This window comes from Acanthaster planci, linkage group LG04 (assembly GCF_054643075.1).
Source record: "Acanthaster planci isolate LZ-2023a linkage group LG04, COTS_SCS, whole genome shotgun sequence".
Lineage (NCBI taxonomy): Eukaryota > Metazoa > Echinodermata > Asteroidea > Valvatida > Acanthasteridae > Acanthaster > Acanthaster planci.
This window is the reverse complement of record NC_141780.1, coordinates 11,595,988-11,612,182: the sequence shown is the minus strand read 5'-3', so window position 1 is coordinate 11,612,182 and position 16,195 is coordinate 11,595,988. Positions and strand designations below refer to the sequence as shown.

Sequence of the window (16,195 nt, the reverse complement as noted above, 5' to 3'; positions counted from 1 at the left end):
TTATAATTTCTGAACTGATTAAGATATTAAGATGCATTGAGAATTCTAGGATGACATTTTGCTTCAGAGGTGATGCAAAATGGGAGGTCTTTCACAGGGTGCCTTGCTTTTGAATACCATAGTCAGTGCTATGTGTAATAAGACTTTAATAAACACATACATGTACATATGTTTTGCTCTTTTAGCAACAACTTTGGAAGGTCTTTCACCAGCATCAATCATCTCATAGAAGGAGCCATCATCAGGGCTACAGATGGAATATTCAAGAGTTCCATTGATCCTCAAAGAGTGAGTATACATACATGAAGATATAGGACATTAAAGATAGGCATGTTCTTATTTTGACGTACATCATAGTGCAGATGACTGATAGCTGTCCTTTACTTCGACGTACATCATAGTGCAGATGACTGATAGCTGTCCTTTACTTCGACGTACATCATAGTGCAGATGAATGATAGCTGTCCTTTACTTCGACGTACATCATATAGTGCAGATGACTGATAGCTTTCCTTTACTTTGACGTACATCATATAGTGCAGATGACTGATAGCTTTCCTTTACTTTGACGTACATCATAGTGCAGATGACTGATAGCTTTCCTTTACTTTGACGTACATCATAGTGCAGATGACTGATAGCTTTCCTTTACTTTGACGTACATCATATAGTGCAGATGACTGATAGCTTTCCTTTACTTTGACGTACATCATAGTGCAGATGACTGATAGCTTTCCTTTACTTTGACGTACATCATATAGTGCAGATGACTGATAGCTTTCCTTTACTTTGACGTACATCATAGTGCAGATGACTGATAGCTTTCCTTTACTTTGACGTACATCATAGTGCAGATGACTGATAGCTGTCCTTTACTTTGACGTACATCATATAGTGCAGATGACTGATAGCTTTCCTTTACTTTGACGTACATCATATAGTGCAGATGACTGATAGCTTTCCTTTACTTTGACGTACATCATAGTGCAGATGACTGATACATGTAGCTGTCCTTTACTTTGACGTACATCATAGTGCAGATGACTGATAGCTGTCCTTTACTTTGACGTACATCATAGTGCAGATGACTGATAGCTTTCCTTTACTTTGACGTACATCATAGTGCAGATGACTGATAGCTGTCCTTTACTTTGACGTACATCATGGTGCAGATGACTGATAGCTTTCCTTTACTTTGACGTACATCATAATGCAGGTGACTGATAGCTTCCCTTTACGATGTTAATGTTAAAGTATGTCTGTAACTAATTTTTTCTTGTGATATCAATGTTATGTTGCGTGAAACGCTGTATATGTGGTATTATTCTTTATATTGTACATATTGTAAATTTCAAACAAGAAACTATGTATGTTAAGCCCTGCCCCTTAAGGAGACAAGATTGTGATGTGCAGCGTGGATGCTCCAGACTCTAGTCTGTGACCTCTAATGTATATTTGTGTTTCTCTATGAATGGGAAGCCATAGGAATGTTTTTATGTACATTGCCTAATAATGCTGCCGTGCTCCTTTCATCAGACTATCCTCGCTCTTTCCGGCATGCCATCATGTCAGTGGTTGTTTAGGAACAGTGGAACAATTTAATTCTGACAATAAAACCACCCAATACAGGGCAAAAACGTAAAATGCAAATTATTTTAATGACTTTAAATTACTGCTAAGGAATTTGAAAAATTGTTAATTGAAATTTTGTGGTAGCCTTTCTCTAACTTTGACAAATATGGTACAGTTCCCGTTTGTCACCTGGAACCAGCTTAAAAAGATTTCATGCAGAAAAAAAGTTACTCTGCACCTGCGGTAGTGATTGCACCCTCTGGAGTTCTCAACCTCTGACCTTCAGTCTTTACCTTTTTTTTACTCATTCTTCCTGTGTTGCCATTGTGCGTTAAACTTTGCTATTTCCACGACAAGGCAGTTTCACAGCTGCAGGTATTGTATTTCTAGGGAATCTCTGTCCCTCTTCTGATGTGGTGTTGGCATCCAGAAACAACCGCTTGCCGTCAAAGACTGGGAAAGGTGCTCCAAACATGGTGTCATTGACACGTAGTAAGCCATTCACAAACACGGTGAGTGACCGTGCAGTTGTTACATGTGTACATACAAGTGGAGTTAACACCTCGCCCGTCAGTGATTATTATGAGAATAATCTGCTTGCTGTGCACCAAAGCAGTGACACTTGAGTAAAATGGAGACTGCAAATACCTTTGAGAACTGGCAACAAAACTTACAGTGCACCCTCTCACTTGACCCAAACTTTGCTGCATTCTTAATGGAGGGCTGTCAGTGGGGAAGAAAGCCCAAACTTTTTCCCTATGGGGTTCTGTGGAGGACACTGGCACAGTCCCAGTTGATAAACAGAACACTGGTCCGCAAAATGTCACCATGCTTGAGCTGAATGCTAGGGCAAATAGTAAACTCTTGCCTGGTGATATCCTGCAACACAACAATCAGAAACTCTACATATGACAGGCCATACGCCTACAGGGGCACATTACAGTTTCCAGTCAATTGGTGCCCACTTTGCTGCCTTTTCTGACATCCAATTCTACCCAGATAAACGGTCTGTAGACCTGTACCAATGCCTGACGGCATTTGTTAAGGATACTCCACTCAGACTGGAGTTTCCCATCATGGCGTCCTTAGAGAACTTCACTGTATTGACGTCGCAGCGACTGATTCATACTGGTTTGCCAAAGTTAGTAAAGCAGCATTATGGCACTAAGCTCCAGTGACATACACTCACATCCATAAAACCAGGGTTGTCCTAAGCCCTAGACTCACTCATCACTGAACTGCATGCCTCCAATAATGCCAAGGCGATGCATGCTGCAGCCTCACACCCTCCGTCCTGATGCCCCTCTGCCCTGCTCCAGTCAGGGTCACTACGCATGCCTCTCCCGCTCTTGGGAGTCATCCCTGATCTGCAAGCAAGTTGGATGGAGTATTCAAATGACTTCCTGAGTGAGTGCCCCCACTTTCTTGGGCAGGACCGGCCCTTCATCTTGAAGGCCTGTCAGATTGCTAACATCCTTGATGATAGTCTAGATGGCGAGTCCCACATCCTACATGGAATTGAGAACAGTGACACCAGCATGACACAAACGCCTCCTCTGCCTTCCGAGTCTATCCTGCAACTCCATGAAGTACTGTGGAGTGGCTACCCCTTTCTGCAGAGTGCAAGTCTAAGCCAGGTTAGCAATGGGTATGCCAGGGTCGGAAACTACCCGAGAAAAGTTCACGTGCTGTGTTCTTGGAGACCTGGTGAAGGAGGCCATAGTGGCTAAGATTGCAGGTGACCTGTACTGCGGTGGCAAAACTCACAGTGAACTGTTACATGTCTGGAGGCAAGTTCTGCACACCTTGTACAAAAGCGACCTGCATCTTTCTGCAAAGAAGACCGTCATATGCTCAGAAACAGCTATCATACTTGAATGGGTTTGGTCACTAGGAACACTCAGTGCGAGTCCTCACCGTGTTGCCACTCTCCCTTCATGCTCTTTATCCCCAAGAAAGCTGCAGGCCTGCATTCCTTTTCTGGGCATATAAAGTTCTTGCCCACGTCTTGCCTAACAGTAACTGTGCCTCCGTCATATTGCCCCTTGATGTCATCGTGGCTGGACATCAGTCAACCGATTGCCTTCAGTAGACAGACGGCAACTATGCTGCTTTCACTTATGCACCTTTTAAGGCCTGTACAATGGATCGTCATAGACAAAGCTATCAAGAATCATGGCACCGGAGCCACCTTGTATGTCACACACCATTCTTCATTGTACCTCACTGGTTTCTTCAATGCCAAACTTCATGGACATCATCCAACCTGGCTTCTTGGTGAAGTTGAGGCACTATCCATTGCTGCAACCACCAAGTATTTCAGTCTATACATCATCCAGTCAAGGCACAAAACTTCCATTCTCACAGACAGCAAACCCTGTGTACCAGCATGTGAGAAACTATGCCACGGAGAGTTTTTTGCCAGTCCCATCATGCCCATAGGCTGAGTTCGGGCGGCTTGTTCCCGTATGTTTACGAACAGCTCAATTTGTTGTTCATGGGTCAGCTGCTCGATCGCTGGGAACAAACAACTAGTTATCACAAGCAACATGCAACATGGCGGTGTGCGCATCCATGAATACGTTATTCGATATATATATTTAAGGTTTGGATGGGCTGAATTCTTTTTATAGAAACAGGAACATTCATTTCTGTGTTAGGGAAAATGATTAATGTTAATTTTGCAAAACTTCCCATTGTCAACATGGTCTATGGCTTTGGAAGCCATCTCTCTACTTTTTGCAGCTGTTCAAAAATCAAAATCTCACGAGTTTTTCTGTGTATTCCTGTAAAACCCTGACGAGACGGTGGTTTGTGATCCTGCTCCGAGAACAGTGTTCTTGAGTCGTGTTCCTGCCATTTAAGCGCGAGGACAAGAAACCGTGTCAAGAACAGGCCACCCAAACTCGACTATAGTGTCTACAATCTAGTCGACTTTTATTCGCATCTAAGCCACAGTTCGACATCTTGCAGGATCAGTAAATATTCTTTCAGACTTTGCAGTCGAAGTGCACCAGACTGCATTGACTCATGGAGGAACTCCTACATCAGCACAGGTTATCCCTAGATATTTACCACATCAAGAATGTCAACCAAAATCCAGTTTCAGAGAAAGCGTAGACTTAAAAGATGAGCTTCTCTGTCAGGACCCTATGGGTGGTACGGTATCACCACTTACCCTAGCATTGGATTCTTGACCAACATGACTCTAAAGCCGCCAAACACCCCCATAGTGCACAAACTAAGGAGAATGGTGCCTGACAAGGTTATTACCATTAGGGTCTTGCTGTACTGTACCTCCATGGTGACTGCATCAAAACCAAACGACAGATACCTTGTGACAGCTGTTGACTGGTTGTGGCAATCAGCTTAGAATCATGTCATACAGTGTCAAACACTCTGAATGACTCACCCATTCCATCCAACCTGTTAGATCTCCATGACAGCACAGATGAGGCAGCCACCACCATGGAGCCAGCTGCCCATGCACTTCCTACAATGAAGTTTGGCATTGAAGAAACCAGTGAGGTACAATGTACATGTATCAAGGTGTCTTACGTACAGGGTGGCTCTATCTGGTGCCATGACTCTTGACAGCTTTGTTTATGACAATCCATTACTAGTCATCTGGTAGAGGTAAAGTGATTGTACAGGTCTTAAAAAGCGAAGCCTGTGCATCAGTGAAGGCAGCATGGTTGCTGTCTGTCTATTGAAGGCAATCAGTTGAATGACGTCCATCCACGATAACATCAAGGGATGATATGATGGTGGCACAGTTACTGTTAGTCAAGACTTGGGCAAGAACTTTATATGCCTAGAAGAAGGAATGCAGCCCTGCAACCTTCTCTGGGATACAGAGCATGAAGTGAGTTGCTCAACCTTTACTTCCGGTGTTACAAGTAGGATGGGTTACTCAATTTTTGTGGTACAGTAGTTATCATATTTCCCAATCAAAGAATGCTCACTCACCATCACAAATTATCCTGCCCTTGCTGTTGTTTAGCTCTTACTTTTATCTTGATATAGAAGATTTTGTTGGTGTTTCAATTTATTTTTCCTCTATGATGGCTAAGAGAATTTGTGTTTATGCCTTTGCAAGCAGAGGTGCAGTCTCTATTATCATGATATTGAGAAATTGTTTCTACAGAGACCTTTAAAGCACTTTGTTTATGAATATATATACAGATAGAAAGAAAGAATAATGCTTTCAAGGGAAACAGAATAGCGTCACTTTGTGATAAATTTTTCACTTGTAATTTACTTCGTTTTCCAGTCTTCTGCTTAATGATGACCTTACATCTCCTTACACATATTGATCAGGCAAGGAATAACTTCAAGAATGTTTACCTCAGTCTTAAATGCAGCAAAAACTTTGACATTTGTCTTATAACTTAAATTGGTGTTTGCTAAAGAAATAAAAATGTGCAGGTATTGCAAATTTCGTTCTCTTGGTGGACCAAATTCTTTCATCGATGTCTTAAACAATCCTTAAAAATGCCTACTTTCTCAATTATAATCATCTCATTAGGCCTGAACTACATGTATTTTATTTCTAACTAATGGTAGAAATTCATAGCATTCCTTGAAAATGTTGTCAAGTTGTATTAGAAAACAAAAATTGAGACAATTATGGCAACATAATTTCACCGAAGGATAAAAGTATGATTGGTACAAGTCTATTATTAATGGATATTGGGGGCATATTTCACACCCTTAGGCAGGTTTTCAGTGCAGTCCTTAGTTTGGCTCCAAAGAAAATTAGGCATTTGCGAAATTTAAATGTGTCTTTAGACACCTTTGACCTTAGTGGCAGTGAAATATTGGAACTAAGCAATGGGCAGGGCAGCGTTAGAAATAAGTGTTAAAAAGATAGACAGTAGGAAAAGACAGACGTGGAGCAGAACATGATAAACACGAGGTGATTGGAACGCGGCATGATATGTGTTGACCAGTCTTGAAATATTTTGAATGCTGACATTAGCTTGGATATTTTACCCGCTTACTCTCATTCTTTTCCTGAAGACAAAGTTCAATTTACGCATAGTTTTAAATAAATGCTATATTGTCAAGACTGTGGTTTTGTGAATGAGTTTGCCTGAATCTGCCGTGTTTTCTTCCACTGTGTGACACACTTGGTTTTCATGCGCGATTTTGACCGGTGAGATCAAAATTTTTGCATGAATTATTGTGATTTAACCAGCTTTAATCGCAACTCCATTATGAAAAATTAGAAGAAACAGCAGAGAACTCAGAAATACAGAGAAAAACATTGGGAAATTCCATCTATAAAAGATGGATCTGCTGTGTCCCATTTGGATGGGGGTACTTCCCTGGTGCTCTGACTGACCAGGCTGTTAAGCAAGTCTACATCAACAGAAACCAACTTTTTACGTCATTGTGTGAGGGACTAGGTTTGGCCCAACCAAGGCAACTATAACCACAGTAACCCACTTTTCTGGTGCCTATTTAACCTTGGGACTGCAGTTAGCAACAATATGCAACTCTGTTCTGCCCTCACAGCTGTCCAAAGTATTTTTCCTGATGACTTTACTCTCTCGGACAACACTGCCCTCAGGCACCTCCTTCATGGTATGTTCATCGAGCATGTCCCCTTCAAGATGGCTCATTCCCTGTTTGGACCTGTCTCATGTCCTTAAGCTCCTAGGAGGGCATCGTCTACATGTGCTCAATTCTAGCCCTGCGTCTCCACATGAAGATCCTATCGGAATCATTCCACCTGTTAGAAATTCTCATTCCTGACATCACAAAGCACTCTGGTTTTCCCAGTGACAAGTTCTGCTGTCCTGTTCAAATTCTCAAATGGTACTTCACCAGTCTTAGAAACAGAGGGGTACTGTACAACCTCTCCTCAACTTCTTTCATTACCTTGATAAATCTACCTCATCGGCCAGCAAGCCGAGACACTATGGCTAGATGGGTTGTCCAGGCCATCATGTTCACCAATCAAAAATGGCTGACTTCTACAGATGAAACAACCTGGCCACCCTATCGTAGCTTATGACATCAGGGCAGTATCTACCTTGTAGGCATTCTTTGGTGGTGTCCCAAATGGAGGGTATCTGTAGGGCAGCATGTTGGAAAACAATCTTAACATTCACTTCATGCTACCTGAGTAATGTCTTACTACGAGACTTCTCCTGTGGCAAGACAATCCTATTCTCTGCACCAAGACCTTGAGGACCTTCGCCAATCTTCAGATCTGTCTGATTGCTTTCTCCTCTTTTTGGTGGGTCCTCGACATTCCCCCTTTTTTTTTAGGCCTTCTGGATATTAATCACATTTTTCTCACATTCAGTGCCTCTTCGCCAACCCTCCACGAGGGTATAGTGGTACTCTGCAAAAGTAGCGACTGTTTGGGTAGGATAAGCGTAGTGCACCCCCCCCCACAATAGTGTGGGAGAGTCTGCTTGGGAATATACCTACCCAAAGTGTCGGCGCCCGCCTGTCTTCCCCTTTCCGGCTCAGACCTTGCGCTCCAAAGAGGAAGCTTAGAATGAACACGGCTGCAGCGTTGCACCACATTGTAGAACTAGAGAGCGCACTTATAGCGAATGGCAAAAGGCGTGAAAGGAAATTTACTAAAGTAGTGACTGTTTGGGTAAGTATTCCCTAGCAGACTTTCCCACACTAATGTGGGGGAGGAACTTTTTAGAACAATCTACATTGCATCTATATTGAAATCTGTAAAGCAAGTAAATGAATAAGAATGGGCTTTGTTGGGCCCTGCTTTGTGAATCCATTCCATTTACTTCTGCAAGTGTTCCTTAATTGTCAATTGTGCTTTGTCTTTCATCTTGTTTTTTACAGGTAATTCTTGTATCATATATGCCAGATATGAGCAAGACAGAGACACGTTTATATGGAACTTTGGATGGCGGTAAAAAATTTGCCAAATCAATTGCTCCTTTTTATCTTGATGGGTCAATAGTTTTTCACAACACGGATGCAAACAGGCTACTGGCACATTCACCCTATCAGCAGGTAGGTTATGCAGTGTACATGTATTCATGTCTATAGCTGTGACTGCAAATGATACATGCACCTACTGTAGGCTTGTATCCCCTAGCCTCTGGCTCGCAGATAAAGCCACTTCCACAGACCATGGAAGTTTATTCCTCTATACCGTAGCTTTGATTATCTGATTCAGGCACAGCTTAGTTATTTTCCATATTTATGTGGAAACCTTACATACATGTTCATGAAATGAGCCATCTGTATTAACCATATTGTCCGTGTGTTGGTACTGGATACAGCATTCAACACTGAACCAACTCCCATTTTCCACTGGTAAGGAGGTATACATATAATCCATGGGACTATAGTCCTGTCTGTTACAACTGATAATGTAGTGACCAACGGATAATGTATCACAAATTGGTTGATGGTGTAGTTAACTTTCCAACCGATAATGTATCACGTGTCGGCGGATAACGTAATAACAAAACTACCCTAACCGATAATGTATCACCACAGAACAGATGATGTATCAACCGATAATGTATCACCACAGAACAGATGATGTATCAACCGATAATGTATCAAACTGTCAACCGATAATGCATCAGTGCCCATCGGTTAGGATAATTTGGCTACTACATTTTACGACGTGATACATTATCGTTTGGAAAGTTTACTACACCATCTGTCAATTTGTGATACATTATCGGTTGGTGTTACACTATTGGTCAATTTGTGATACAATATTGTTTGGAGATACATTATCCGTTGATTACTACATTATCCGTTGTAACACTGTCATTTCACTGCCACCTTTGTTAAGGCTTGTTTCATTTATGTGGGCAAAAGTTTCTTCATGACTCTTTTTTTAGGGTACTGTACAAAAAGTTCAGAGTGGCACACATTTTAAGATGCCATTTTGGAATTTCTCCACTATTGTGTGATGTTTCACAAACTGTTGAAAAATTGTTACATAATGTAGTTGTCTTTCAGCTGTTGGTTATTCTTGTAATGTGAATGTTATCCCTGTTATGTGTTATCAGTTCAAACTGTGGGTGTCTAATGACTTTGGCATACATTGGAAGGATGTGCAGAGAAATGTCTTGTCCTATGCCTGGGGATCAAAAGAAATGGAGCCAGGTGTCTTATTTGCAGTTGTTTCGTCTGGGAGCACAGGTAAATGAAGAAAAAAAAAAATTGAATTTATGAATTTTTTATAAACTTGCCACACCAGATGGTTGAAGGTAATTAACTTGATAAATCGTAGTTTGCATCACAAACAGTTTTCAGACATGCACATGTATTTGCTTAAGCTGCATAAATTGTCATAAATAATCAAATCCTCAGTTTGGAATAATAAGGGTTCTCCAGTAGATGTAGATTATCTTGTAAATAAACTCTAAGCCCAGCTTTGTTCTGATGTTATCCACCTTAAGCGGGACCAAGAGAGGGCACAATTTTCATAGCAACGAAGGCCCCTTTGGTAGGAACTGCACTTTGCTGGTTCACAAATGACTGTGAAATGCATGATTACAATTGCTTGGCTACCGACAAAATGAACACTCCCTGCCAACGTGGTTCTTTTCAACTGATAAGGGGGTGCTTCTCCTCAAGATGGATAGAGCAAATCACTTTCAGATAAGGACAATATACGGTACACATACATGTATAGAGGTAAATGTATATGTATTGGAAAAATTAGGATACGAGTTTTAAATTTGGCAATTTCTGAACAGACTGTTTTGTGCCGTCACGTACGGCACTCATCAGCACAATGACAAAGAACATTATGTAGCATCTTCATACATGGAACCAGATGCACGTCCACATGCTGTGTCACTAAACTTAGTAAGCACTTATCCCAGTGTCTACGTTTAGATACAATTTTGTTCCTCATATTTAGTGTGATTCAATTGGGTTTGCATTAGCCCAGGTTGGACGACGTCTACATTGCATTGTGACTAACGTCCAGGGTATAAAAGTCCTACTATGCGAAATTTTTTGCAACAGTTTTTCTCACATTTTTACCTGGCGAAGACAGCTCAAAATGTCGTTTACAAGTGCTTTGTGTCCCAAATTCCATTAATGCTGTGTTGAAATTACTAAATACGCCCGCAGACAACGTATTTTGCAGGAAATTCTGCGAAACTCCATGCTTTCTGTCGCAATTCGTTAACGATCTACATATACATACATGTTCGTCTTGCATGCATACTCCCACATGCGCAAAATGCATTGTAACCAAGTGCCCTTACGCATGCGCAGAAGAGCCGTGGGCGTGAAGAAGTTGCAGATAAGGCCGTGTGCGAACATGGCTTCCAAAGATACGGCTACGTCTGTTGTCAGCTGCGCGTCTCCACGTATTTGTAATGGAGCGAAGACCTAGACCTAGCTCTAGACAACATGCATAACTGACAGAATGTCGGCCGAGCTTGGAGGCCATTTCGCACATGCGCAAATATGTACTACTGCATGAAGGAAGGTCGCTCACGATTTTTTTTCTAGAGGTAAGGGGTAAAGACTTTTTCCAAGGGGATAAATTTTGAAATCGAGGAGTGGGGCTTAAGCACTCATTGGCAGTGACCTGACAAAGCATTAACAGTAGAAGGGAGTCATTTTGTCATTTTTTCTGAGCAAATTGGTGATTTTCATCCATTTTCATCCCTTTTCGTGTCTTTCTCATTTTTTTTCTACGGGGGGAGGGGGAGGCAGGGTCTGCCTTTCACCCTTCCTCGCCATGCTCATGGCCTTGAAGGTATTCAAAATCACATTGAATTTTTTAAAAGTGGGACATGTAAGGGCAACTAACAGATTTCATAGGCGGATCAGGGGGGTCCAGATTCCTCCCTTTCATCAGAGGACCTTTTTAAACTCGGGATTGAGAGCGAATATAGCATTTTGTTGATGTTTCTGATGTGTCTGGATTGGAAACCTGACCTGAAAGTGTACAGAAATTACCATGATTTTTGGAATATAGGCCGTGGCTTACACGTTGGTTCTCATGGTGTAAAATGTATACGGCCGGCTGGTTGCTCCTGCAAGTTGTGTGTGGCCAGGCAGTCACAGGGGCATGGTCAAACAAGGTGCCAAGTAGTGGTTGATTTGAAAATATTAAGTAACTCCTCCACTTGAACACTGTAATCCTCCCAAGGAAGAGTAAGTTATACCACTTGGACTTCCCAAAATTGGTGGATGGACATAAGTTGCACCAAAGATAACAATTTCCCCCCCGCAGTGATGAGCAGCGAAACATGAGATCTTAACCACTTGCTGCCAGGGGCAGTTATCAATGTTGATGAAGCTGGTCCGGGATAATTATAATTTTTGTCTGTTTTCAAAATTCTTTGAAAATTCCAGTCTTCATTTACTAAACACTTGCAAACACGTGAAGGACTGTCTGGTGGCCCCTCTAGCCTGACAGACAAAATCTATTGACACCTGAGTATTTCAGCCAGACCTGCAGCCTTGTAAAAAGAACCCAGATTGTGCGGTGTTATTTAACTTTCTTTTGTTCACAAACCTGGCTCAATGCGTCACTGACCTCTTTTCAAATAGGGGCCAGATTAGCATGCAGCGGTGCTGTGTGGCTCATCGCTGCTGTGGTGGTAGAGCGCTTTTGTCCCTGGTGGTAATCCGCTCACTCTAAATGCCCCAAACCCTGGTATACTGTTTCAAAACAAGGCTGAATTATCTCTACTTTTGAGAGTGAAAAACTGTCGGTAATGCCCAGCAGCCTGGTCTTTTGTTCCGAGTACGGTCTTTAGTTACAAGGCCCTGCTCCCTTTGTCTGAGTTCGGAGACCCCGGTCACGCATATAAAACATACGTGTCTGGATCCGGAATCCCCGGCAGGAAGTGGTTAATACAACCTGCAGGTCCTATGCCCATGCAACTCGGTTACACATGCACACCATTTTATACTAACATACTAAAAATACCGCTGGATGCTTTCTTTTTTTCATCGTCTCTGAATTATTTTCAACTTACACAATGAATAATATACCATGCAAACAAGTTGCACTTATGTTTGCATATGGATTAGGTATTGTAGGGAGACGTAACGCTGTTATTTATCCCCACCGAATGCCTTGTTTCAAAATCACAGTTTCTGTGATAACTATGCACGTGCTTGTTGCTGCCTAGACTGTTTTCAAGGTACGTATATTTGCAAGGCGGTTTGAGTTTAGGCAAGTGCTTACAGCGATAACTTTTTCAGAGTTACACAAAGACCATTTTAAAATGACCCATTGGGTTATCTTAATAAAATCTTTATGAAACGACCTGACTTACAGACTTGACTCATTAGCTTTGCATCAGAAGTTGTTGCTCAACCTTTTCTGTTTTTTTATGGCTCCATGCTGTAGCAATGTACCGTATGTTGACTTTTACACTAAAGTCCACAAAAATGATGAAAGTTTACTTTCAGTAGCGATTCTCGTTCACGCACTTATCTGGCATAGACCCTAGTATGGGTCACACTGAATTTTTGCCACTATTTAGGCCTAAATTAATCTGAGTAACTTGGACTCTCCAAATCGCCTTTTTATACATTTGGCAGTAAAGGCCAGTATCGGGTCGACGATCCTGCAATTCCTCTTCACGATCATAAAAGGTATCTCTCCCCTGCTGACTACGACCTTGGAGACATTGTCTGTCGTCATTACCACTTTCAGGACTCAAAGAATGAAGTGCAGTCCACCTCTCTATCATCGGGACCTAAAGATTGGAAGCACGAATGGGACCGATCTCGAACATCATGTACATGTGTGTCACGAGTGTGTGGAGATTCACCACACACGCGTGAAGCATCGTCATGGTCGGCATTGACTGCCATGCTGGCACGATCCTGAACATTACTCCTATCATTTCCAGAATCTACTGATTTATTAGGTGTATCAGAATCTTTACCTTTGCCGACATGCGTTGTACCTGTTGTCTTGGTCTGTGGCCATTACTTCTAGACAAAACTGTCAAAAAGCGACGAAAAATGAGAAAAATTGCCTGTCTGCAAAAAAAGAAACTTCTGGCACCCGCCGTGCAGTTATGAGAAGAGGTCATAGGTCAGGGGTTGAGGTGGGATGTGACGTAATTGTTTTTTTTTAAGGCTGGTGCACCGCCTGTGTAGTACGAGAATGCCAATTGATTCGAACCGAAAGAGGATGCAGTAAAATGTACATCACTCATTAGTTTACAAATGCCATGTTATGAAAAAGGAAAGTGTTGAGCTTTGGAGCACTGGAGTAAATCACCCTCATCGGGGGATGGAGTTTTCTCATGTCATGAATTATTCATTCCTTTGCACAGCTCATCACTACACCACAAAAATACAAGTTTAGATCCTTGATGTGTCTGTTAATAGTCATTGTCTCAGTGTTACACCAGAACTTGTATTGTTGGAGTCAAGTTCATGACCTTGAAGCCAAGGCCGAGTCCTGTGTCTCCAAGGCTAAGACCAAGTTATTGCCATTCAAGGCCAAGGCCAGGGCTGAGGTCACAGTGTCCCATATGTCTCACATAACTCCACACAAGGCGATTTTCTCCAAAAGTTTTTAGAACTGTTGGCTAGACACAAAGTTCATCTACTGTAGATCACACACGAAAAACACTTGTACATGACAAGACAATATCCCTGCTTATTTTGTGTAAGAAAAATGACCAAGTACTTGTGTTTCATTATTTAGTTACTTTCAGTGTGACATTGTAAACATGCAGTCTGATAAACAAATTCGAATGGACATGCCAGACAGTATCCCAAAGAGATAATCAAGTCAGGAAGTTGGAAGTTCAGAAATAGTTGCTACAGTAAGTTGCCAAAAATCCCTTGACCACATAAATTTGTGTGTGAATGTAAGTTTAACCATTTTTCAACAAGGAAAAAAGTTAAAAGTCAGGAGCGCTTCCAAAAAAATAGCAATACATGTGATTTCTCTTAAGAAAAAACTAAAAATTGTGCTTTATGCCAACCATGAATACATGGCATATGGAGAAAGTCATGAACAGCAGTTACATCCGTATCCAACCCACCCCATGCGTAGTAACATGCAAAGTTTTCGTGTGCAGGTGTAAAAGTGAACCGGCCCCCACACATGCTTGCCCAGTGCCGGCCATTCAGAAAATCACACTGCCAAATGTTCCAACACTCATAATCTCAACCTCATCTTTTTATGGTATTTCTGATCTAAAGTTAAGAAAACGATACGCACTTTCTTGTAAATGTACAGGAAATCCTTTCAAATGCCACTTTAAAAATTCCAATGCAACATTTTTTTCATGGAACTCTCAATGAGTGCCGGTGTGTGTAGTACATGCAATTCTAAAGCTATCCTTTTCATGCCAGAGATCGATGGAAATAAATATGGTCTCTGGGGATAAAAAAACCTGTATAACTGCATCGCATAACTAGTAAGTCAAGGTACATTTTTGTACACAAAAATTATCCATGCCTACAGCACATGCACAGTATGGGTCTCAAGGACGTTGTCACGATAAAATTTGGGGAAAGTAAAAGCTTGGAAAACTTAGATGAAATGGGTGGCCTTGAACTGGCCTCGACTGATTCTTTGAGTCTAGAGGATGCTGAGGCCAAGAATAAGTCATTCTAAGGCCAAGTCTTTCAAAAATTGGCCTCAAGGCTGGCTCGGAGGCCAAGATTGGCCTCAAGACCTCCAAACTGATAACTTTTCACTTTGAGAAGTAGCAGACAATAACATATGAAGAAGTCTCATATATCTCTGAACTCATATCATATCATATACATGTGTCATTATGTCTTCATGCTAACACATACATGTACAAGATAATAAAATATGCGGCTAATTTATTTAGGAATTTGTTTGGCAAGCAAAAACATTTGTTGGTGACCTGATTCAGAACTGGTCAAATTTTTGTCCTGGCTTCTCAATGGAATGACAAGGGAGAAGGTGCTTCTCAACAACAATTAGATGACAAGGATTTATTCAGGCATTGTACAGAACAGTGAATGTTTCACATTTGTAGAATGGAAAGAATTATTTCACTTAGTGATATATGGAATGTTTGATTCTATTTGGCTTCACTTGGCATATGTAAACAATCATTTCTTTTGTACTAGTTATCAAATACACCATAGTAACAAACAAAATGTATGAGCATGAGCTCCATTCTTTTTTTTATTTTTGTTGTAGGGTCAGTGACTCAGAGGTTAATGAGATCAACGGACTATGGGGAATCTTTCCTTGGTAAGTTTGCCTGCAGGATTATTGGCTAAAATGGCTGGCCGAGATCATTGTGGAACTGTGTCCAATGTGCAGAGGGCAACACAATCAAGACGCAAACTGCAACATGGACATATGGAAACATGCCAAAGGGTTGTGTCGCTGACAACGCAGACAAACGCAAATCAGCCTGCGAACGATCGGCAAAATTGAGCCTGGCTCAACTTTGCCGACTGTCTGCATCAAGTAGCCGTGGTATCCCAATACAAACATGCATGCTGGAGTGACCGGCATGCAACGATGTAACTCTCGCTTAGTTCCACAAATGTTGCCCATTTTCTCCTTAAAAGTTACATCCCAGTGATTAACTGAATAGGTAACTGTCAATGAAATGCATGGAACTGGAGCAAAGGTTTGGCATCATGAGACGGACAGTCAATCTAAAAGCACATT

General features: G+C 41.6%; 1 protein-coding gene across 1 annotated transcript in view; it reads left to right on the top strand.

Moving 5' to 3' along the window:
* Positions 1–16,195, top strand: part of sort1 (sortilin 1) — a 79,526-nt gene that overhangs the window by 15,349 nt on the left and 47,982 nt on the right. Inside the window, exons 4-7 of the mRNA XM_022243608.2 lie at positions 186–288; positions 8,401–8,574; positions 9,594–9,726; positions 15,713–15,766. Coding sequence (XP_022099300.2) covers positions 186–288; positions 8,401–8,574; positions 9,594–9,726; positions 15,713–15,766 — 464 coding nt within the window. The remainder of the gene's footprint in view (positions 1–185; positions 289–8,400; positions 8,575–9,593; positions 9,727–15,712; positions 15,767–16,195) is intronic.